General features: G+C 43.1%; 1 protein-coding gene and 1 pseudogene across 1 annotated transcript; both read right to left on the reverse strand.

The window, feature by feature from the left end:
- The window catches only part of LOC132901311 (zinc finger protein 850-like), a 495,238-nt pseudogene that overhangs the window by 25,264 nt on the left and 443,914 nt on the right, over positions 1–26,060 (reverse strand).
- LOC132901330 (histone-lysine N-methyltransferase PRDM7-like) lies at positions 6,497–23,807 on the reverse strand. Its single transcript, XM_060943646.1, has 4 exons — positions 23,621–23,807; positions 10,961–11,132; positions 6,717–6,988; positions 6,497–6,612 (listed from the first exon to the last, which is right to left on the reverse strand). The coding sequence occupies exons 2-4, from the start codon at positions 11,118–11,120 to the stop codon at positions 6,589–6,591; spliced, it is 456 nt and encodes a 151-aa protein (XP_060799629.1). The 5' UTR covers positions 11,121–11,132; positions 23,621–23,807; the 3' UTR covers positions 6,497–6,588.

The following is a 26,060-nucleotide window of genomic DNA, read 5'->3' on the forward strand; positions in this document are numbered from 1 at the left end:
TGCATTGATGAGTTCACCAGTGCTTTCTTTCTTTCTCAGGATGTACCAAACTGTAGATTTTGCCACTCCTAATATTGTAGCAATTTCTCGGATGGGTTTTTTTCTGTTTTCGCAGCTTAAGGATGGCTTGTTTCACCTGTATGGAGAGCTCCTTTGACCGCATGTTTTCTTCACAGCAAAATCTTCCAAATGCAAGCACCACACCTCAAATCAACTCCAGGCCTTTTATTTGCTTAATTGAGAATGACATAACGAAGGAATTTCCCACATCTGCCCATGAAATAGCCTTCGAGTCAATTGTCCAATTACTTTTGGTCCCTTTAAAAACAGGGTGGCACATGTTAAGGAGCTGAAACTCCTAAACCCTTCATCCAATTTTAATGTGGATACCCTCAAATGAAAGCTGAAAGTCTGGACTTTATGTCCATGTCCATTATATAACTATAACTTGAATATGTTTCAGTAAACAGGTAAAAAAAACAAAATTTGTGTCAGTGTCCAAATATATATGGACCTAACTGTATAATATATATATATATATATATATATATATATATATATATATATATATATATATATATATATATATATAAAACCTCTGGGTGATATTATTCATAAACATGATATTAGTTTCCACTGTTATGCTAATAACACATAGTTGTATGTTTCTGCAAAACCAGATGAGAGACACCAGCTTAATAGAATTGAGGAATGTGTGAAGGACATTAGACACTGGATGCTGAACTTCCTTCTGCTTAACTCTGACAAGACTGAAGTACTTGTACTCGGACCACATGCAGCTAGAAGTAAGGTTTCTGATTCCACAGTAACTCTAGATGGCCTTTCTGTTTCTTCACGTGCAGCAGTAAAAGACTTCGGAGTGATTATTGACCCCGGACTTTCATTCGAAACTCACATCAATAACATTACCCGGTTAGCTTTCTTTCATCTCAGAAATATTTCTAAGAGAAGAAATTCAATGTCACTACACGACGCAGAAAAATTAGTTCATGCTTTTGTTACCTCCAGGTTGGATTATTATAATGCCTTAATGTCTGGATGTTCCAATAAGTGCATAAACAAGCTCCAGTTAGTTCAAAATGCAGCAGCAAGTCTCCTTACTAGAACTAGAAAATATGACCCCATCACCCCTGTCTTATCCACACTGCATTGGCTCCAAATCAAATTTCACATTAATTTTAAAATACTATTCTTGACCTTGAAAGCACTGAATGGTCTCGCGCCACAGTACCTGAGTGAACTTCTGCTCCTCTATGACCCACCACGCCTACTTAGATCAAAAGGTGCAGGCTATCTGCTGGTACCTTGTATAGTGAAGGCTACATCAGGGGGCAGAGCCTTTTCTTACAAAGCTCCACAGTTATGGAACAGCCTTCCAAGTAGTGTTCGGGAATCAGAAACAGTCCATGTTGAAGTCAAGGCTGAACGCATATCTGTTTAGCCAAGCCTTTTGGTAAGAGTGTTTATGAGGGAAAGGAGTAGATCTGGAGGGTCCTCAGACAGAGTGTTTTGGTAAACTGGGATGTATGGATGTTGTCAGTTCCCCACTCACTTGCTCGCTCGAGTTTGTTGATCCTGTAGTGGCTGCTGCTTTATGTCCCAGGGCTCCCTCATGCCTGTGCTACCTTCTGGCTCTCCCCTTTTAGTTATGCTGTCATAGTTAGTTGCCGGAGTCCCTGCTTGTACTCAGTGCAAAATGTATACTGTTCCTACTCATCAGGTGACATTGGGCATACCCAACAACCTGTGTTTTCTCTCTTTCTCTCCCCCTCCCCCCATCTGTCCCTCTGTGTTACATGACAATCCTGACCTCTTCTGCTCCTCAGACCTGCCTGATCCATTCTGATGCCCTACATCTGGTTGGAGTCTCATGACGTCGCTCCTGTGGAGGATGGCCCCATATGGACAGTTGAAAGTCACACTTGGAAGATACTCTGGACTCTTACAGTAATGCTTTTATGGCTGAGGACTACAGCTGACTTGCTAACTTTAGGACTGCAGTTGTCATGAACAGTTTTGCACTCAAGTATCCATCAATGAAGAGTTAGAACATCAACAAAACTGATTTCATGTTAAAAATGTTAGAATCACATTGTTTCTTATCACCCAAATGAGGATGGATTCCCTTTTGAGTCTGGTTCCTCTCGAGGTTTCTTTCTCATGTCGTCTGAGGGAGTTTTTCCTTGCCACAGGTTCTCTCATTGGGGATAGATTAGGGATAAAATTAGCTCATGTTTTAAGTCGTTCAAATTCTGTAAAGCTGCTTTGCGACAATGTCTATTGTTAAAAGCGCTATACAAATAAACTTGACTTGACTAGAGGGTGAAGAGTGGGGAGCCATTGCTGAGGCAATCAGACAGGAAGTCCTTTATCCAGAGGCAGATGGATTAAGACAGTCTCAGGTCTGTCAGGTTGGACACCAGTCTGTGAGGGAGAATGGTGTTGAATGCTGAGCTAAAGTCCACAAAGAACAGCCTAGCATAACTCTCCTGCTGCTCAAGGTGAGTGAGGGCAGTGTGGAGAGTTGTTGCTATGGCGTCCTCTGTAGACCCATTAGCTCTACAAGTATACTGGTGTCTAACATGGGTGGGGGACTTGAGATGATGCAAGTCTGAACCAGTTGCTCAAAGCACTTCATGATGACGGGAGTAAGTGCCACTGGTCAGTGGTCATTCAGGCTGCTAATGGTCTTTTTTTGGCAATGGAAGATGGTAGAGGACTTCAGGCAGGGTGTGATGGTGGACTGGGATAGGGACTGATTGACTTATGTGACATCCTATGCTCTGTACAACCCTGATTCCAAAAAAGTTGGGACAAAGTACAAATTGTAAATAAAAACGTAATGCAATGATGTGGAAGTTTCAAAATTCCATATTTTATTCAGAATAGAACATAGATGACATATCAAATGTTTAAACTGAGAAAATGTATATTTAAAAGAGAAAAATTAGGTGATTTTAAATTTCATGACAACACATCTCAAAAAAGTTGGGACAAGGCCATGATTTAGAGCCCTGCACTCCTGCGGGAGTCCCGCGGGACTCGCGGGACCCGCCGCAAAGCAGTGCGGCGTGGGACAAATTTTGAAAGCTCATTGCGGGCGCGACCGGAAGTGCACATATGCGCGCGCGGGCGGGAGCGGTGATAAGCTGCAGTCCCGCTAACTAAAAACGTGTTTGAAATAAAATTTATAAATTATTAATTTATGTCTATCATATATAATTTGTGCTGGATATTTTATTTTGCATTAATAAAAACATTTTAAGATGCCTAAATTTGCAGAGAGAGTCAGATTGCCAGATTGAGTGAGGAATGGCACTCAATGGGTCTAATTATATTTGGCTATTTTTTTAACCCTAAAACCATTAATTTTATCAGCAAAAATCTGCAATTTATTTGGAAATAAATTCCCCTTCTTGGTGGACTCCCAGGTGAAAATGATATGGTACAAGAGACTTGTTTTTAATCAATTCACATTTGATTATTTCAAAAAAATCAATGCACCTTTTAATATAAACGAGCTCTACAGTATTATATTTCTGCATTTTTGTGATTCATCTTTGAATACTCCAATCCTTTAAAATGAAGTGCAAACCAGAAAAAAGTTCTATCATATAATTCTCTTAAGTTTTCTTCTGATGTTATCATGGTAGCAGGAGGTTTTGCATATTAAGCAGGCAACATTCAACATCACTTATCACTTCCCTTTCAACTGTTGTGTGTACTAACTAGGTTTTATCTGGACAGGATGTTGTGTAATGTAATACATATACCATATGGTCTATTTGAAGATCAAGATGGTGATTTTGAATTAAAGAACAGGCATGTGCAATGGGCATTACATATTGGAAATTTTTTTTTAATCAAAAACTAAGTTCATCTCGGCCTAAAAAATTTGGGCAGACGCTCCCGCACGGCACATGCCAGCAATTCCGTCCTCCTATGAAATGAGCAATAAGTAGGAGAGTTATACATGCTATCATACCTAAAATTTAATCAGAAATATAGATATGATACTATGATTCTCCCCAACATGCTACATTAGATAAGCTAACCCCATTTATAAAAGATACACACTTATATATGACGTGTAATTGATATATTTTTGGGGCGCTCGCTCTCTCTCTGCCATGCTGATCCTGTAGGCTGCACTGACTCAAACTCCGGTCCTCGAGAAAAGAGATACAAGCCCGCCCACACTGAAAGCTGATTGGCTTATTTTGCTGAGTAACCCAATCAAGATGCTCTTTGTCTGGCATGCGCTACATGAACAGGCACACAGGCAGTGTTGCCAGATTGGGTGCTTTTAAGTGCATGTTGGCGGGTTTTGAACATATTTTGGGCTGGAAAACGTCAGCAGTATCTGGCAACACTGCACACAGTCTCCCTCGCGCACCCCCTCGCGCGCGCACATTGTAAGATGCGTGATGCAGACCTCAATGTTGCGCACGCACGCTCTTGCTCGCTTCTATCAATATACAGGAGACTCCCGGAACTTCCGGGACACTTGGGATGTCTGCGTTATAAGGTGACCACAGATCGTTAATCGTACCCCCCCCCCCCCAAAAAAAAAAATTTCTCAACGGATTTACATCGATCTCAAAAACGATCATTTTGGTCTGAAAAAGTCGGAAATCCGCCAATCGGCGGAAAATTCTCATCCCTGAAGATCTGGACTGCAGGCTGGCCAGTTCAGTACCCGGACCCTTCTTCTACGCAGCCATGATGCTGTAATTGATGCAGTATGTGGTTTGGCCTTGTCATGTTGGAAAATGCAAGGTCTTCCCTGAAAGAGACGTCGTCTGGATGGGAGCATATGTTGCTCTAGAACCTGGATATACCTTTCAGCATTGATGGTGTCTTTCCAGATGTGTAAGCTGCCCATGCCACACGCACTTATGCAACCTCATACCATCAGAGATGCAGGCTTCTGAACTGAGCGCTGATAACTCAGGTCGTCCTTCTCCTCTTTAGTCCGAATGACACGGCGTCCCTGATTTCCATAAAGAACTTCAAATTTTGATTCGTCTGACCACAGAACAGTTTTCCACTTTTCCACAGTCCATTTTAAATGAGCCTTGGCCCAGAGAAGACGTCTGCGCTTCTGGATCATGTTTAGATACGGCTTCTTCTTTGAACTATAGAGTTTTAGCTGGCAAGGGCGGATGGCACGGTGAATTGTGTTCACAGATAATGTTCTCTGGTAATATTCCTGAGCCCATTTTGTGATTTCCAATACAGAAGCATGCCTGTATGTGATGCAGTGCTGTCTAAGGGCCCAAAGATCATAGGCACCCAGTATGGTTTTCCGGCCTTGACCCTTACACACAGAGATTCTTCCAGATTCTCTGAATCTTTTGATGATATTATGCACTGTAGATGATGATATGTTCAAACTCTTTGCAATTTTACACTGTCGAACTCCTTTCTGATATTGCTCCACTATTTGTCAGTGCAGAATTAGGGGGATTGGTGATCCTCTTCCCATCTTTACTTCTGAGAGCCGCTGCCACTCCAAGATGCTCTTTTTATACCCTGTCATGTTAATGACCTATTGCCAACTGACCTAATGAGTTGCAATTTGGTCCTCCAGCTGTTCCTTTTTTGTACCTTTAACTTTTCCAGCCTCTTATTGCCCGTCCCAACTTTTTTGAGATGTGTTGCTGTCATGAAATTTCAAATGAGCCAATATTTGGCATGAAATTTCAAAATGTCTCACTTTCGACATTGGATATGTTGTCTATGTTCTATTGTGAATACAATGTCAGTTTTTGAGATTTGTAAATCATTGCATTCCATTTTTATTTACAATTTGTACTTTGCCCCAACTTTTTTGGAATCGGGGTTGTACATAACATGGTTCTAGATGTTGTTTCATTTTACTACAAGATACATGCCTATCAGAAATACTGGACAGAGGTGGTCAATTACTGCAGGAGTCTTGGTCAAGGTGGCTCATTGCTATTTAGCCCCTAATGTTCTCCAAGCTTTAACATTAACAGCCCCATGAGCCTTTGCACTCTGGCAAGGCTCCGTGGAACTGGCAACAACTAAAGCGACTGCCTTTTCTGGTTGCTACAATAATAATCCTCCTCCCTGGAACCAAATGTATTTTCAAAATGGAATTAAAGGCCATTTAGATTAAAAAAAAAAAAAAAAGTAAAAAAAGTGACTACCTCCAAACATTTTTAATGAAAAAGTACAGTCATTGTTGTATTTTAAAAAAAATATTTCATGAGCCTGCATGAAAATGCATGGGGTTGCTCAAAATTCCACAGCACACTTCACTTTGTCTCACAGCACACTGGGTATATACTGTCTCATATCATCATCTCTAGCCGTTTTATCCTGTTCTACAGGGTCGCAGGCAAGCTGGAGCCTATCCCAGCTGACTACAGGCGAAAGGCGGGGTACATCCTGGACAAGTCGCCAGGTCATCACAGGGCTGACGCATAGACACAAACAACTTGAGCACTGAGGTGTTACTAGTATTTTTATTAACAGGCAAGTTCCACCACACTGGCTAAAAGAACCGATGTCGGACCGCATTGTGCTCAAACTTGCGATTTACACCACTACTCCACATATCATCTGCAAGAAGAAATTGATATTAATTGGAGCTACCTTCATCTAGTCATCATATTTTGTTACATAAAAATATACAATCTTTATAATAAAATTTATGACAAACTCACAACCGAGGAGTCTCCACTGTTCTTGGCTTCCTCTCGGTTCACCAGCTCTCCCTGGCAGGGGCCGAAGTGTGCACCTACTGGAACAGTCTCCCCCTTATTAAACACTCCTAGGCCTGCATCAGGAATACTGGACTTCTGGATTTCTAGCCCAGGAGGAAGTGTTTGTCTGGCTCGGTCAGGGACTCCCATGGGAACAGGAGTATCGGGGATGAAGAGGGGTGGTCCATGAACCTCGCATTTGTTGAGGAAGAAGGATTTGCAAACTTCACAGTCTAGGAGTAGAGAAAACACAACAGGAAGAAATGAGGCCCAAATGTGTGTGCAATCTGTGTGTCTATCCAAGACCATATACAGTACATTACTACTGTAAAAAGATTATCCTAAGAAAGCTTGCCAGTAAGGTTCACTGAGCATGTGGTTGAGACTAGGTGTCCATCAGGACTGGGATCAAACAGGACACAACAAAGTACCAGTATTGGCAAAAAATATGGACACACCTACCAAAATGACAAAACACCACAATTTGACCTTTTGTTCTCAAGTTCTCTTAATAAACTAAACACTTTCATCATAACAAACAAATGTTGCAAGTAACCAGAGTAAATCACTCCAAAATATTATCAATATTTGGTATGGAACCCCTTGACACTGAAGTGCACTGACACGATCAGGCATGCTATCATAAAATTTATGAATAAAATCAAGTGGAATTGATCTCCATATGTCTTGCAACACTTCCCAGAGCTGTGGCAGGTTTGAAGGAGCCCTTTTCACCTTCTCTCGCTACATGTAGTTCCAGACTTCCTCAATTATATTCATGTCAGGACTTTGGGCTGACCAATCAAGAATTGCCAAGCTGCCATCTTGTTCTTTGTTTTGTAAATACTGTTTAACCATCCCAGCTGTGTGTTTTGGGTCATTATCTTGCTGGAAGATTAAGTTGTTGCCAATGAGAGCTCTTCCAGAAGGCACAGCATGATGGATAAGGATTTGTCTGTACTTGTCAGCAGTGAGGGTCCCATCTATTTTGTAGAGATGACCAACTCCATTGTAGGTGATAGCTCCCCATACTTGCAGGACCCCTCCGCCATGTTTTACTGTGGGAGAAATACAGTTTGCCTTGTATCTTTCTCCCTTTCTGCACCTGACTTACTGTTGCATAGCGTTGCCAAATAATTCAAAATTTCTTCTCATCTGAGAACATGACCCTTTTCCACTGCTCAGAAGTCCAACTCCTGTGAATTTTTGCCCAGTTAAGTCTCTTCTGCTTATTTCCACCTCTCAACAAAAGTTTTGCGCACTGACACATGACCTTTGAGGCCTTCTGCTGAGAGCGTCTTCCTAACCAGGTGTGGGGAGACATCCTTGCCTGTAGCATCTTGGAGGTCCTGTGCCAGTTCCTTGATGGATTTCTTCCTCTCTCGTAGGGATGTAGTCTTGAGGTACTGGACATCAGCTTTAGTCAACTTTTTCTTCCTTCCTCTGCCTGAAATGTTCTTGAAGTTCCCAGTCTTCTGGTGATGCTTGAGGCATTTCCAGACAGCACTGTGGGTCACATGCAGTTTCTTTGCTATGGCTCATTATGAATGGCCCTCCTCCCGCAAAACTTTCATCCTAATACGCTGCTCTTCTGTAGTTTCTCTCTCTGATGCCATTTCTGCCTGTAGTCAGAGGATAAATACTTTTTCTAATGAATTATTTGTAGAGACCACATGATTTAGTTAATGGTTTTCACCTGTGGAATAATTAGCATATCATGGTAGGATTGCCCAACAAGGAGTGATTAAGGTGGTTTTTGGGGCTAAACTAAACAAAAAGAGATGCTATTTCCAATATTTTTACGATGTTTATCACACAACGATGGCCAAAACTGCTAGTATTTTCATGGGTAAAGTATAAAATTGTGGTTAAAAGGTGTCTCTGTATCTTCATAATGTATTTCAGTTGCCTTCAGTGCAGATTCTGATGTCATCTGCAAGGATTATCATCTCATCTCATTATCTCTAGCCGCTTTATCCTTCTACAGGGTCGCAGGCAAGCTGGAGCCTATCCCAGCTGACTACGGGCGAAAGGCGGGGTACACCCTGGACAAGTCGCCAGGTCATCACAGGGCTGACACATAGACACAGACAACCATTCACACTCACACCTACGGTCAATTTAGAGTCACCAGTTAACCTAACCTGCATGTCTTTGGACTGTGGGGGAAACCGGAGCACCCGGAGGAAACCCACGCGGACACGGGGAGAACATGCAAACTCCACACAGAAAGGCCCTCGCCGGCCCCGGGGCTCGAACCCAGGACCTTCTTGCTGTGAGGCGACAGCGCTAACCACTACACCACCGTGCCGCCCCTGCAAGGATTAAAGTATGCAAAATCGATCTTTTCCTAGGCATTTCCATATTTTGTGCCAGCACTGGATACGAGTATGAGGTTTTTTTTTTTTTTTTACTTCCTTGTGGGAGTAAACAAATGGTCAGATATGAAGCTTGCAGGGCAAAATAAAACGAATGTTCATTAACATGACTGTGGCACTGCATGACATATTTAAAGTATTCTCTTAGGACTTGCCTGGTCAGGGTTGTTTTAAATTCAGCTACTTGTTTGCTTATCTTCTGGGGAACAGAATTTCCCAAATTTGTTATGAAAATCACATGCAGGTACAAACAAAATTAACTGCAGCACGGGGGTGTAGTGGTTAGCACGGTTGCCTCACAGCAAGAAGGTTCTGGGTTCGAACCCAGCGGCCGGCGAGAGCCTTTCTGTGTGGAGTTTGCATGTTCTCCCCGTGTCTGCGTGGGTTTCCTCCGGGTGCTCGGGCTTCCCCCACAATCCAAAGACATGCAGTTAAGTTAACGTGGGACAGCCTTGGGCTGAGGTGCCCTTGAGCATGGTACCTGACCCCTGACTGCTCCCCGGGCGCTCTGGTGTGGCTGCCCACTGCTCTGGGTGAGTGTGTGCGCGCATGTGTTCTCTGCTTCAGATGGGTTAAATGCAGAGGATGAATTTCACTGTGCTTGAAGTGTGCATGTGACAAAAAAGTTTCTTCTTCTTCTGTCCACACAGCAAGTAAGTAAGTAAATAAATAGTCCAACAGGGAGGAGAACTTGCAAAACTTCATACAGACAGCAACCCGAGCTTAAAATCGAATCCAGGACCCCGGAGCTGCGCCACTGTGATGCCCCGAAATCCGTATATTTGGACTCCTGTCTCTCACACCCACTGTCTCTTATTGAACATTCCATTCCAGAGGCATAATGAGGGGCATACTCTCTGTCCCCTATTAAATTACAGCTGGTTGGGATCTTCTGCGAGCTTATGCATGTGGGGAACAGAGCACATAACACTGTCCTCCACATGTGTTTTGCTATCATGTGACACAACATGAGCTGCAATTGAAAAAGAGGAGTTTGATGGCTTTACATGTCTTGGAGGAAGTACGTGTTAGCCTTCACTCACATGGTTAGAGAGACCTGGCTAGTGGGTGGATACTAGCAGGTGACCACACTGGACGACAAATGGGTGGAAGAAAGAGGGGGGAAAAACCTATAATCTTCTAATGTGGTGAAGACATTACGACACATTTATTTAACATTTATGGAAGGAGACCCAGGTATCAGTCAGTAAGTTTCCCAAGATGGAAGAGTCTTCAGGACAGAGGACTTTGTGCTTTCTGGTTTCTCAGTCACACGACATCCCACATTTTTTTTTTGTCTCAGAATAAAACACAGGAGTGGCTGGAGAGAATGACAGACATTCTGCAACATTAAATGTAAACAGAAACAAATTAAACATTGAATGTGTCATTCATTAATAAATTCAAAATTGCAATAACAAGCAAATCACTATGGTTTGAGGGGAATCATACATTTTGGGCCATGCTGTAATATGAAAATAAAACCACGCAGCATAGATTTTTTTTTTAATACACACCCATCGTGTGATATTCCATGCTTTTTTTTGTTCAGGTTAACATCCTCAGTTTATAACGACTAAAGTATTTTAAATAAATAAATAAAGTTTCTCTCACTCCTCGCTACCATGTTACACACTCTATAAACAAAGTTCATACTTTAATCAATAAAAAAATCTAAATTTCAATGTCAAATTGTTGATTAAAATTATAAGAGAGACTGAGGCTACATGCCAAATGTACTGTATTGCACTTTTAGTGCACCAGATAGTGTGCAGGGTAGAATAAACAGTGAGTGTTACTGAGCACCAGAGTGGCCTAATGTCTTACAGAGATAGTCTTTATCGTCAGGATCTTCCACTTTAACGGAGAGACCTTCAGGTGGGTTGTCGAGATCGTCTCCATAGCTGTAGATATTCAGCTCCAGCGTCTCCTCTTTCTTCACACAGGCTTCTGAGGTCTCTCCATCCATGGATGTCTCTGTTTTCATGTCCTCACACAGCTAAAAATCAAACAAATCTGTTAGGGCAGGACGGTATCCATCCCACTCGGGAAGATGCTGCTCTCATTTCTCGCAGCATAGCTCATAGTCTCAGAACAGGCCTAGTTAATCCACAACAATCCAGAGCCAAGGCCAGGGAGCAGACGGACAGGCTAAACTGTCTGTCTGCTACCTGCACAGAGTCATCACACAGGTTTCATTACATTGAGACTGTGCCTGTTCCCCGAGCTATACAAAAAAGTAGAAATACTCACTCAGTTTGTTCTAATAATCTAATTAATATAAAATTCGATCCTACTGACTGTACAGCCACTGCCAGCACCTTTGACCTACTGTAAAAGGTAAGACTTAAATATTTTCTCTCATGTCTGAAGCACGAACTGTTAATGAACTTCTTACTGATCAGCAGTTTAATGTACTGTGTTTAAACAGAAACATGGATTAAACCAAAGGACACTGTAGCATTAAATGAAACTAGTCCTCCTGGTTGCAGTTATATACACCAGCCTTGTCTAACTGGCAGAGAAGGCATCGCGATTCTTTATAATGATTATCTTGGCATGACACAAAAACCTGGACAGTTAGTACGAAGAACTTCAAACGCATTTGTGGCAGTGGGGGCGTGGCTTAGTGTCAGTTTGTGAATGTAAGGCGGGGCCAGGGAAGGTGAGTGGCAAAGTCAATGCACCTGTTGTCAATTAAATGTGTGCGTGCGTTTGTTGCAGTGACTGTGGAGAACAGAAAAAGAGGGAGAGAGCAGACAGAAGAGAAGAGATTTCCCCAGACCAAAACACAACTGTGTGTACGCACACGTCTGTGTACCTAAACAGACGTTAAAGCTGAAAAACAACACGAAAATAAAAAAGGTGTGTGTGAACGTCATCTCTCACCTGCCATGCTTCTGTATTCCACCCACATGAGGGACGTATTAGAGTGGTGCCGAAACCCGGGAGTACAGAAGGGAACCACCACATGAAGTCTTCCCCATTGAAGGATCTCATCCATGCCCTCGCTACTGCCCAGCAGAACCAGAATCAAGCGCTGACTGCCCTCCGGAAGGAACAAGAGCAATGCTTTGAAGCCTTGATACTGGCCCAGCAGGAAGATCGCCAAGTGTTCCGGCATCTGCTTGTGTTGTCGGGGACCTCGACCGCAGCGGACCCTCCCCACAGCACCCTCACAAAGATGGGCCCGTACAACGATCCGGAAGGCTTTAATTGCTCACTTCAAGCCAGCAGCCAAAGTGTGCGGGTGGCCAGTCGAGCAGCGCGCAGCATGCCTACTTCCACTCCTGACTGGCGAGGCACAGCCCGCCACACAGCAGCTCGCTGCCGGCAGCCAGCTCATATACACCGACCTGAAGAGAGCCATCCTGCAGTGTGTCGGCCACTCTCTGGAACAACATCACCAGTGCTTCTGGACACGGACATTGGAGGTGGTCAGCCGGCCGTTCGCATTCGACCAATAGCGGCTGAGGGTGGAAGACCATGACACTAACAGGATCATCGATCTGGTGACACTGGAACAGTTTATCGCTCAACTTCCGGAAGGAACGGCAGACTGGGTCCAGCATCATCACTCAGTGTCCCTGGAGCAAGCCATCAAGTTGGTGGAGGGCCATCTGATGCTGGTTCCGACAGCAGGTGGATGGGTCGCCTCTTCTCCCTTCTCTTCCCATCCCCACCCCATTCCCCCACCACAGAGACGGGGGCTGGCTCACCGCACCAGTGGTGTCCTCCCGTATTCTCCTTCCGCGTCTGTGATTGAGGAATCACACAGTGACTCGAGCAGCCTGGCTGTCCTGGTACCCAAGACTGATAGATCGGTCCGGTTCTTTGTAAACTATAGAAAAAAAGTCAACGTGGTGTCTAAATTCGACACATACCCAATGCCTCGCATTGAGGAGTTGCTTGATCGGTTAGATGCTGCTCACTTTTATTCGACACTGGATTTAACAAAGGGATACTGGCAGATCCCCTTGACTCCTCTATCCTGAGAGAAAATGGCCTTTTCCACACCGTTTGGATTACACCAGTTTGTCACGCTTCTTTCTGGGTTATTTGGGGCTCCCGCCACATTCCAGCAGCTCATGGAGAATATCCTCCATCCCCAAACTGCCAATGTGGCAATGTACCTTGACGACATTATCGCGTACAGCAACGATTGGCCTCGGCACCTTGAACACCTTAGGGCTGTCCTAGAGTCACTGAGGCATGTGGGTCTCACAGCTAACCCCAAAAAAATGTGCAATTGGGTGGGTGGAAGTACAGTATCTAGGTCATGGGCAGGTGTATCCCCAAATTGACAAGACTGCTGCGATTGCAGCTTGCCCAAGGCCCAAGACCAAAAAGGGGGTGAGGAAGTTCCTGGGGCTGGCTGGCTACTATCCTAGGTTCATACCTAATTATTCAGATGTCACCAGCCCACTGACTGATCTCACTAAAAAGGGAGCACCAGATCCGGTCCAGTGGACGGAGCAGTGCCAACAGGCTTTCACCAAGGTAAAAGCTCAGTGTTTCCGCTATGTACAATTGGCTGTGGCAGGCCGCCGCACCTTGATTTTTGCCGCCGCACCTTCAGGCATTGAATGTGCATTTCGACCACACAAGGCAGTAGCGCCGTAAGCGGCAGTGCTGCTAACAGTAGAAGAAGTGAACACACACACACACACACACACACACAACATGGACGAAGACGGTGAAGAGGAAATATTTTCGCCCCCAGCCAAATTCAAGGCACGGATTTGGGAGCATTTTGGATTTACCAAACAGGTAAAGGCGGACCTGGACATGACACACGCAGTATGCAAACACTGCTGAATGAAAGTTAAGTACTGTGGCAATACTACAAATCTGCACCTCCACATGACCCGACATCACGCTAGCATTTAGCAAGTAAAGAATGCTAGTAGTAGCACAACGACACAAGCAAATCTGACGGCGGGGTTTCAGACAAATTTTCCCCCAACATCACCATAGGCTCAAAAAAATCACTGCAGCACTATTATCCTACATATGCAAAGACTTGCGTCCGTACAGCTCAGTTGAAAACGAAGGCTTCCGAGAACTAATTGAGGAATGTGAACCATGCTACACTACAGCCTTGTTAAGGCCATGTTTTAAGTTTACTTTTATCAAAGCCATCTTTTTTTGCACTACAGCCTTGTTAAGGCCATGTTTTACATGCACTACAGTGTAACTGTTGCTCTACAGCAAAATAAAAAATAACATTTGGGTATACATATGTCTGTTTTCTTAAAAATGTATGTTAAGTAATGTGAAATATTGGGATATGTATTGCCTTGAAGACCATGTATCAGGATGCACATGTATCGCAATACGTATCGTATAGTGACCCCTGTATTGTGATGTGTATCGTATCGCGACGTTGTTGGCAATACCCACCCCTATGGCCCTTTTCCACTACCCTTTTTCAGCTCACTTCAGCCCGACACGGCTCGCGTTTCGACTACCAAAAACCAGCACGACTCAGCTCGTTTCAGCCCTGTTTAGCCCCTAAAACTCGCACGGTTTTGGAGTGGGGCTGAAGCGAGCCAAGCCGTGCCGAGTGAGGCTGGGGGCGTGAGCAGACACTCCCCTGTGCACTGATTGGTGAGGAGGAGTGTCCTCACATGCCCACACACGCCCCGCGAGCGCGCTGGGATCTGTAAACACCGCAAACCCGGAAGAAGAATTACGAATTACGAGAATTTCTGAAGCCTTATGCGCCTCGCCTCATCTATACGCTCTTGCCAGTATCTGTTGGCGTTGTTGGTGACAACAAGCCACAGCACCAAGACCTGTAACACTAACGACTCCATGTCCTCCATGTTTATTGTTTACTATTCGGGTCGTGAGACTACCGCTTAAAAGCTCACTGAATCAGTGACATACAGAGCATCGTGGACGAGTTCGCGGAGCGCAAGGCTCGTCGTATGCCCTTCAAATAATGCGCGCAGTAGGCTATTGATGTTTTATTATGAGCCATGTACAGTATGTCACCTAATGTTTTTGTTTCTGAGTTACATGTTCGTTTGAAGGACTTAATGTACAAAATAACATAGTTGCACCCCGTAGTGTTGAAATTGGTAAACACAGTGCATTCAGTGATGTTTGCACCGCCCTCCTTTTATTTCTGACTCTTCCTGTTACCGTTGCAACCTCTTGAGCGCTCATTCGTATGCCCTTCAAATAATGTGCGCAGTATAGGCTATTGATGTTTTATTATGAGCCATGTACAGTATCCTAATGTTTTTTGTTTCTGAGTTACATGTTCGTTTGAAGGACTTGATGTACTAAATAACATAGTTGCACCCGGTAGTGTTGAAATTGGTAAACACCGCAGTTGCGGACATTTTGTAGCCTAAAATGATGTTATGATAAGCTTTAATAAAGGGCCCGGTCATTTGCCCCGCCCCCGGCCCGGCTCTGACTTGTTCCACCACTGTCACTGATGTCACTGTTTGCGCTGCTTAACATCACGTGACGTCCACCCACTTTCGCTAACTCCACCCAATGTGTCCACCCACTTCCAGCCAGCACGGTTCAGCGCGGTTGTAGTCGAAATGCAACTTCAACAGCCCCGCTCAGCCCGACTCAGCTCGACTCAGCACGGCACGGCTCAGCCCGACTCAGCCGCGTTTGTAGTGGAAAAGCGGCACTAGTTTCCTCTGGGTGCTCCGGTTTCCCCCATAATCATGTGTTGTGAGATTTATGTTCAGGGGTTGGGGGGAATTTAGTCTCCCTGACTGTTTTCTAAACTGCCTTGCTCTGCAGGTTATGCTTGTTCTTTCAAGACTCGGTTTATTCATTTATTCCCTTACAAAGGGTCACCATTTTAGAGAGTGTGTTTTGTCAAAAAATTTCTCAGAATGCTCCTGTATCCTCGTACTGGGGTGGGACATCTGAGCGCAGGTCTTGCCACCGCACCTTCAAACATTTTCTAGGGGAAACACTGAAGCTGCAGTGTGTGTGGGGGGGGGGACTTTTACACTCCCCTGACTTCTCTCTCCCCTTCATTTTACAGACAGACGCATCGGACAGAAGGCTGGAGGCCGTTTTGTACCAGAAGGTGGAGAGCAAGGAACTGTAAATCAGCTGCAAGCTCTCGATGCACGAAAGTATGTACAGCACCATTAAAAAGGAGTGCCTGGCCATCAAGTGGGCGGTCCTCATCTTCCAATACTACCTGCTGGGGTGCCCTTTCACTCTCTGTTCAGACCACGTGCCCCTCCAGTGACTCCACCGCATGATGGATGCCAATGTGCGGATCACCCATTGGTATCTCACCCTCCAGGAGGTTACATGGTTACATTCGAGGTGGTCCACAGGCCAGGGCACAGATGGTGGTGGCAGACTTCCTGTTCCATTAAAGGGGTATGTGGCAGTGGGGACATGGCCTAGCAGCAGTTTGAGAATGGAGGGCGGGTCCAAGGTTTCTTTATTTGTACCATACCATAGTACTGGTAAATTCGTTGTGCAGGCAGGAATTCAGTGATCCCAATACAAAATAACAGCTATGTAAAATACATTGTAACAGACAAGACAACAACAGTACACACATCCTAACATATACAATCCTTAAAAGTGTGATCTTTAAAAAGCGCTTCATCATCAATTGTTCAGTATGAACAAAATTATTCACCTCTGGGCCTTACTGTTCAGCAATACAATTGCTGTTGGTACAAAGCTCTTTCTGTACCGTTTTGTTCTTCCCTTAGGGACCCCAAAACGATGACCAGAGCGAAGGAGCTGGAACTCACCATGCAAAGGGTGTGAGCCATCTTTAAGAATACAGGTAGCTTTACGTTGTAACTGTATGTCATAAAGAGAAGACATGGTGGGTTGAGGCTTCCCAATTAGCCACCCAGCCCATTTATTTGGTTCAGGGAGTTTTTGTCCTGTAGTGACAGATTACCAAACCAAGACACGAAGGCAAAAGATAACAATGACTCAGTAAAAGCATGATAAAATAGGGTCAGCATAGTTTTATCAATGTTAAAATGGAACAATTTCCGAAGATAAAACAACCGCTGATGTCCCCTCTTGCATACTGCTTTGCAGTTCTTGTTAAAAGTCAATTTATCATCAGTCACTACGTTTACATGCACATAGAGAGAATCGAATTTCTGCCGTTGCTCGACTGAAATCGAAGTTCAAAATGCCATGTATACACCTTAATTCGGCTGAAATTGAACCGAACTTGATTTCTCGGAATTGAGCTACACGACCTAGTTTATGCGATTTCTGCCGAGCTACTTTGTGCATGTATACCCTATCGAGCTAGTTGTCAAGCTACTTCCGGAAGTGACGAGTGACGAGACCACAAGCGGGAAACACAACAGCCTCGGTCGGCATGACAACAGTAGTAGCGAGCAGCAGAAGAGGTCAGGAGGAACAAACGAAGAAGAGAAAATGTGGATGTAGAGCTCTCTGAAGTGTGGGTGGAGCACAGAGGACGGCAGGACAAAGCTTCTGGTACTAATAGGCTTTTTATTGTCAGACTTTTCAGTTTAACAGCCTACTTTTATTCTTGATAGAAAAAAAAAAAACACACACACACACGCTGTGTTCTAGTCCCGGGATGAGCTGTCCCCTCTGCTCTCCCTCTGCCTCCTTAAATAGGGCGCGGTTACTGGGAAGACACACAAACACAGGTTAATTACCGTCAGGTGTAGTTATTCTGCCACTCACCTTCCCTGGCTCCGCCCTCCTGTCACAGACCGGCGCTTGACCACGCCCCCACTGCTACAGGCAAGCAGAAACTTGCACCTCTGGAGTAATGAGGAGAAAGAGTTCATGCTCATTCAGCTTAAGGAGTTGAATATATTAAAATTCATGGACGGGAGAAAAACGCACAATGGAGAACACGGAACTGATAACTTTGTTTACACTCTTGAATAGCTCTTCTTCATGACGACAACCGGAAGTGTACCAACACGATGGGGCGTGTTGCGCCACCTGTGGCTCAGGTGCACAATGCACCTCACACAATAGCCCGATTTCATTTGTGTGCATGTAGGATTGGATTTCTCTGGCACCCTGCTGGGACCTTCAACTCGATTACTGACAGCAGCTCGATTTGGATGTGCATGTAAACGTAGTCAGTGACAATCCCAAAAGACTTGTAATTATCCATGCGTTCAACAGATTGGCCCTTGATGACTGTGGGATCATGGTTTGGAGCCTGATTTCTAAAATCAATAATCATGTCCTTTGTTTTGGATGTATTAAGCACCAAGAAAGAAAGATCACACCACCTAATAAAATCCTCCAAGACTGGACCATGGCTGTATTCATTATTGTGTAACAAACTTACAATGACGGTATCGTCTGCAAATTTTAAAATGTGCCCGTTTTCATAGACACTCTTACACATATCTGTATAAAGGATAAAAAGTAAGGGAGAGAGAACACATCTCTGAATGAATAAGTTTAACTAGACAATTCCCCTGTGGGAAATCGTGAGAGTGATGCAGTGGGTGTAGCAGTCGCTATTGCAGGAGTTGTACTGTACTGTGTGAATGTGTGACTTGCTATGATGCTGCGATGCTATGATCATGTGTGTGTTTGAAAGAGAGCAGCCCCTCCCCCATCTGCTCCCTGACTGGAGCTCGTTGCCTTGGTGACGGTGCTCAGGTGCAGAGCAGAGACATAAGATTACAGGCAAAGAGAGCTTTTTCTCAGATTTCCTTCTTCTCAAACAACAGCGATTTACACGAAAATGAAAGGAGGTATTCACAAAATTCTTTCACATTGAGTGCTACAAGGCTCTCATGAACACATTGATGTAATTTTTTTGTCCCTAGTGTAAAAAAATGTGGACAACAGAGCGAGCTGAAAATAACTGACATTTCTGATTTTGTAGTAAAAGCACTGTCAGGATTATAATGGGAGTCAATGGAGCAGTTGGGCTGTGAACCTGTTACTTTGAGGCTTCTTGTGCGAAAACTGTAAATCCTATCGTTTAGGTAGACACATCGTGTGAATCAAGACTAGGGGTCGACCGATAATCGGCCTGGCCGATATATCGGGCCGATATTCTGCATTTTTAGGGTTATCGGTATCGGCCATAATTTCCACCGATATGCCGATAACATGCCTTTTTGCAGCCATTTTGTTCCTAACGCGACTGTCACTGCACGTCCTTTCCTGCACTCGCCTCTCTGAGTTCAAGAACACGGTCCCGCCCACCGCAACATCTGATTTCTTTGGCACAAGAGATATAGCCAATCAACACGCGCAGCTAACCGCTGTGAACTGTTTCAAGGCGGCCATATGGGCACTCAGGCAGAAGCAGATCCCACTTCAAGGTAAGGACACGCTGCTTTTGCCGTAATAAGTCATAAACACACAAGTTGCAAAAGCACAACATCATTATATGTTTACATTCTTCATCTACTACTCGTTAAAATTGTCCATTTGCATCTGTGTAGCCAGGCAAACTTAGCTTACGGAAGGAAGCACTTGAATTAGCCTACAACCAACTAGTCTCACTGAAACTACATGTAATGTTGTCCATAGTAAGCAGTCCCCAGCATAACGTAGGCTGCAGTCATTTTTAAATCCCCGTCTGGAAACATTGTGAATGTGTCAGTAGTTCTACTCGAACAGTAGAATGACAGCCATACAGAGAGGTGGTCAAGGGAAGATGAAATAAAACGTAGTGTTTGTGCTCTGTAGACTAGCGCAAGCCTACTGGCTATTTGTTATGGTGATGAGTAAACTTCATGACGTGACTCGTGCTCAGAAAGCGCATTGCACTTGTATATGTTAGGTAACTTTATAAAGCGCTATTTGAACATTTAAACAAGCCAGGTGTGATATGGTGCTAGTAGGCTGTAATACTATAGGGAGTTTGTCAGGATGCTTGTTGTGGGCTCAGTAATTAATTGTGTCGTGGATGCACACTTGCTTGGATAAACGCTAATAAACGAAATACATCAATTAAACTCTTGACTTAAATGTTCTTATGCTACTTCACATTGCGCTGTAATGTACTTCACTGGTATTTATAATTCTTGCGCAAGTGATTCTCCTCGCTAGCGCTTCTGATTCGGAAAGCGATATACTCTTAAAGGAACAGCCGCTCCTTTTAACCAGAGCTTTTAACATGCAGAGCAACTGTGCTTCCTTCACTACAATATAATCCTCCTAAATTGGGAATATTAGGCTTGGGCATTAAAAGCATTAGAATGTAGATGGTTACTTGTTGTTACATAATAGGGAGTGATAGCCTACTTTATGTTTGATTTTACTTTTTTAAAAAAAAATGCTGCAGGCAGCTCCCTACACTTGATTTGTTATTTAAAAACTACTTGAAGTTGGTAAGTCTTACTTAGTTCTTAGTGTAAAAGAATCCAGAGTGTATTTTCATTTATTTTCCACTGAAAATGCTGAGCTGTAATATAGTAGGGAGTGATTTTTTATTGGTGAATATTTATTTTATTATTATTTTATTTCTCATTTTATTCTAACTAATGTTTGACTTTATTGTACAAATGCTGCTGGCATCTCCCTGCACAAAATTTCATGTTCAATTTTACAATTAAACATACATTTCATGGATATGAAGGTCTGTGTCAGTGTGTGCCATGTTTAATTTCATGTGAATTATAATGTTTACATTTATCGGTTGCACATATCGGTTATTGGCATCCCAATTCCATAATAATCGGTATCGGCCCTGAAAAAAACATATCGGTCGATCCGTAATCAAGACAAGTGTGACTCCAACTTTTGAGAAAATTATATGTGTAGAGTGCAGAGCATTTTTTAAGGGTTTTCCACTAGGAGACCAAATGGTCTGGGCAATACAATCACAGGCACCAGAGTCCATGCGGCTGCACCACTGCGGCATATTCTGTGATGCAAAATGGTTCACCAATCACCATGCAGACAAACACACTACAGTGACTACACAGCTATCAAGAGCAATTACCAAGCACAAATATTACAGGGGCGAAGACAGGTTTTTAATTTGGGCACCATGGCGAGCCTAAAAATTTTTTTTTACTATTTTTGCGCATAGCGTGCCGAAAATTTTTGACGTATCATTTTTAGTAATTTTTTAACCAATTATAAATATATGGAGCAATAAAAATAATAGAAATTACATAATCATGTGCAAGTATAAAGTAGTGCTGTATCTAAAAAATCAAAAGTTTTCTCCAACATTCTGAATAAATAAAAAATATAAAAATATTTTGTAAGCCTAATTATGATCACAGCATCTATTTGGGCGCACATCTATTTCAATTCAACTTCCAATATAATTTGGTATAAATTAATTTGGGCATAAATGAGATAAAAATAATTTTCACTTAAGTTTAAAAATAAGCTAGTACAAAGCAGATTACATAAAAGTCTCACATAAAATATGTAATAAAAATCCATAACATACCTGGCAACTGTAAGGCAAATGTTGCAGACGACAAGTCAATGACCTCGACCTTGTCAACAATATCGTCTGATGTCTTCTGACTGTTCTGTCATGCGATAAACCTCCCCATTCCCCTGCCTGTAGACTTAATAATGCCATCGATTGTGCATTTTCCATGAATATATGAACTGCTGTTCTTATTATGTGATTTACCAGTTGTCTTAGGTCTACCACGATACGGCATGACGACCACTTGTCAATCTATACTATCAACAGTATCACAAACCGACAGCCACGTGTTATCATGAATCGTTGAGAATTTCACAACATAAACAAAGGAAGTATATTTTATGACATTCAGACGTCAGAGACTCAGACACGGTTTACGGTAATCGCTAGACGCATTTCATGTTCACTTCATGTTATGAAGCGACTGAACAATAAATTGAAATATATATGCCAAAAAATGACATTTAACAATAATTTAAAAATATTTTGGGTTCTCCACCCTTATGAAACAGGATATTTTCTTCTAATTTGGGCGATTTTCGTAAGTTCTATTTTGGGCCTTTTGACAAGCCCGTAATTTGGGCGCCATTATACGGTATGTAATTGGGGCTGTATTTGCCCTTGTGTTATGTCAAAGACACTCAAAGTTACACAGTAATGACATCGGATTCTGACATCAGCCATCTCAGTAACCAAATTTTAGTTTTGTTTTTCTTAATCAACACGATCTTGTGTGTATATCTTATAACATATATCTTCGTTTTCATTGATAAATGTATACTTACATGGTACTTGGTTAATTAACTGCAACTGATTGAACCAAATAAGACATAACTTGGTTTAAAATTTGGTCTCCCAGTGAAGCTGGTTTTGCATTGACGAGGAGACCAAATCTGGCCACTGGGAGAACATTTGGTCTCCCAGTAACTATGTTAAAAAATGCTCTGGGAGAGTGAAATTTGTGGCTGAAAACACAGTTTTAATGAGAAATTTTGAGCATTTTTTTAAAGCTGTGTACACTCTAGCTCGACTGCATAGACACTCATTATAAAGTCTGAATTTCTCCAGAATTGATCATGGTGATTGATCTGTGACTGATCAAAAAGTATAGAACCTAGCAAAAAAGTTGAATGCCAGATCCACACAGGAGAATTTTGTCTCCGTTTTAAAGTTTGAATCATGTTTCTAGGTGAAAGCATGCCAGAGCAGTGGATGTTTGAAAAACGTTGAAAATGTGCGATTTTTTTTTCCATTTATTCCCATAGAAATGAATGGGAAATTTTGTGTGATTTTTTCGCGACTAAAAATCGTAGAATGCTGAACAAAGTAATAGCACACAGAGTCCAATCGAGCCGCACGTTTTGATGTATTGTTTGTCTGTGTGCGATGTACGGTTATTGGGTTATTCGAAATCGAAATTTGTACGGAAGATGAATAAGTTTAAGAAGAAGAAGAAACACGCAGAAGAAGAGTTTGCAGTGCCTAATAAAGCCCTGCGTATAAAACCAGCCCTGAGTTAAAGTAAGAGGTTTCATTGCTGCCAGAGCTAATTGTTAGACACAGTTCTCTCTCTGCAGGGATCAGAGGCTTCGAGCTCAACACCATACGATTCTTCCAACAACAAGACCTCCCGGTTCGGGAAACCATGCCTAAAACAGTCCCCTATGATTTCATCCATTTTCATTTTCAGTGTGTAAAGCTTTCTGCTCAACACACTGCAGAGGGGGTGGTTCTGCCTGATTAGCTTAACAATAATAATAATAATAATAATAATAATTTTAAAAAATAAATAAAAACCCCGAGGGAAAAAAAAAGTCTGTGAGAAATCAAGTCGGAATTTTGAGAAATAAAAAGTTGGAATTGCGAGGAAGTTGCAATTTAGAAGAAAAAAGAAAGCGATGGAAATGAACTTGAAGTGAAGATTTAAATACTTTCAATATACAACTAAACAGGTTAGCCAAACTACAACTCTCTCCTGAGTGGATAAATAGTGCACTATCTAGGGTGCACACGGCATTATTTCATACTGAACGGAGTTCCTAAAACAGTAAAGTGGAGATATATTTGGGATTCGACCACACACCTTCAGTTTAACTTACCTCAGGGTTTTAAATCCTCAGAGCCAGACACAATAATGTGTTTTTATTTTTATAACTCGAGGGGCTAAAGGGTTTTAAATCCTCAGAGCCAGACACAATAACGTATTTTTATTTTTATAACTCGAGGGGCTAAAGCGGCTCAGACGAGCAGCGGTTTTTTCTTCTCCAGTGTTTTCTGGCGGTTGGAGAAGCAGCTACTGGACGCGTTACCGCCACCACCTGGACTGGAGTGGAGTTTCAGGGTGGAGGACGCCGATCCCAGCCGAACCCAAAAGCCAGTATCTCACTGGGCTGCGACAAATTGCGAACGTCCTGCGCGAGAGAGTTTCAAAAGTGTCTCGAAACATTCGCGGGGCTTCTCAATTTCCTCGCATGAGTCGCAAAGTGTCGCTCCTTCATCGCTGATATTTTGAACATGTTCAAAAAATGAGTGTGACAAAATTTCTCTCAAAATAGCCGCAAATGCAAAGCTGTCACGAACCCTTCTCAAGTCAGTTTCCGTGAGACAGGAAGTGCGAGTTCTTCAGCCAGTATCTCACTGGGCTGTGACGGCCTGCGGCTAGTTGGAGACACAACAATTGCGATAAAATATGTGAATATCAATTCAGTGTGATTCCAAGTGAAAATTGTCGCTAATTCATATATTTTATCACAATTTTTCTGTCTCCAACTAGTCGCAGGCTGTCGCAGCCCAGTGAGATACTGGCTTAACCCTCACACACTTCTACTAATAACAATTATAATGTAATTTTAAAAAGTGTCATGTTGCATGCCTGGACCCATTTGGTTGTTCTGAACATGTCCGAATTGGGTTTTTTGTTTGTTTGTTTTCTGCCAGAAGTTAAAATTCTCTGGGGCTGGAATAATAAAGACTCCTCTGAGGCACATAAAGCCAGCATCTATTTGAACTGCTGCTCATACAGCATCACACACCTGCTATCTACCCATTTCTATATGTAGGAACTCATAGACATTTGGCTAGTGTTACTTGCAGTTGACACCTCTCCCTTCCTTACTTTTGACATCAGGATTTGGACTCATAATCTCGAGATGATAGGGTGAATGCTTCTCTGTTGCACCAATGCCCAAGAAGCTCCATCCATCCATCCATTATCTGTTGCTGCTTATCCTGTCCTACAGGGTCGCAGGCAAGCTGGAGCCTATCCCAGCTGACTGTAGGCGAGAGGCAGGGTACACCCTGGACAAGTTGCCAGGTCATTGCAGGGCTGACACATAGACACAATCATTCACGCTCACATTTAGAGCCACCAATTAGCCTAACCTGCATGCCTTTGGGGGAAACTGGAGCACTCAGAGGAAACCCATGCAGACACAGGGAGAACATGCAAACTTCACACAGAAAGGCCCCCATCAGCTGCTGGGCTCGAACCCAAGACCTTCTTGCTGTGAGGTGACAGTGCTAACCACTACACCACCGTGCCGCCCCCTGCCCAAGAAGCTTTCTGTCAAAATCTTGTTGATGTCTACAAAAAGTGTCCGTCCAAAGGGAAATTCAGTGTTGGGCAGTAGCGTCACTACAAGTAGCATCATTATTAACTTAACTAAATTTCTCAGTAACATCACTATTTACTAAATCAAATAGCTTTTCAGTAGCTTAACTCTTTTATTGATCAAGTAGCATGGCAATGGCCAAACAAGCTACTTTTTTATTGGGTATTTCTGTGATAAACACAGTGGAGCAGTGGAGCAGCTGCCTGCAGTCTAAAATTATCTAAAATAACAGCAGGAACTTATGTATAACAAATACTTATTTCCCAAACAAGGAAAAGCACAAAGTCTCCTGGATGCAACCCAGATCACATCGATGGCACCAGCTTGACCTCGTCATTACTAGAAGGAAAACCCTCCAAACGGTGCACAGCACACAGAGCTATCACAGCGCTGACTGTGACTCCGATAATTCCCTTGTTATCAGCAAAATAGCACTACAAGGAGGAAAACTGCTGCACCATGTGAGGCCTAGGAGTCTCCCAAGGATAAACACTGCCCGTACTAAAGACATTGACAGCAAAAACAAATTCCATTCCCTTATCAACGGCCTTAGACTGGCCAGGGATGTTGTGTCAGCAGAAACACGATGGCAGCACCTCAGCGCTGCTATATACAAGTCTGCTATAGATAGTTTTCACATGATGTCACAGAGTCGGGGATTCCCTGGTGGCGGCCATCTTGGGGGGCTAGCTTACCGTACGGGTCACTGAGCACACATTGTAGCGCGCGAGTTACATTCATTTATATATTATTTACATTTATAGTTACATTACTACTATTTAAAGCTAGCAATGGTGCACACCTGTTGTATTCACGGCTGTTGTAATAGGTCAACTGATGAAGTCAAGCGGAGCTTTTATGTAATTCCCACTGTACGGGAGCACGAAGGCAAGCAGACAAAGAAACTCAGCATACAAAGGAGGAATCA

The sequence above is a fragment of the Neoarius graeffei genome, chromosome 17, assembly GCF_027579695.1.
Source record: "Neoarius graeffei isolate fNeoGra1 chromosome 17, fNeoGra1.pri, whole genome shotgun sequence".
Classification (NCBI taxonomy): domain Eukaryota; kingdom Metazoa; phylum Chordata; class Actinopteri; order Siluriformes; family Ariidae; genus Neoarius; species Neoarius graeffei.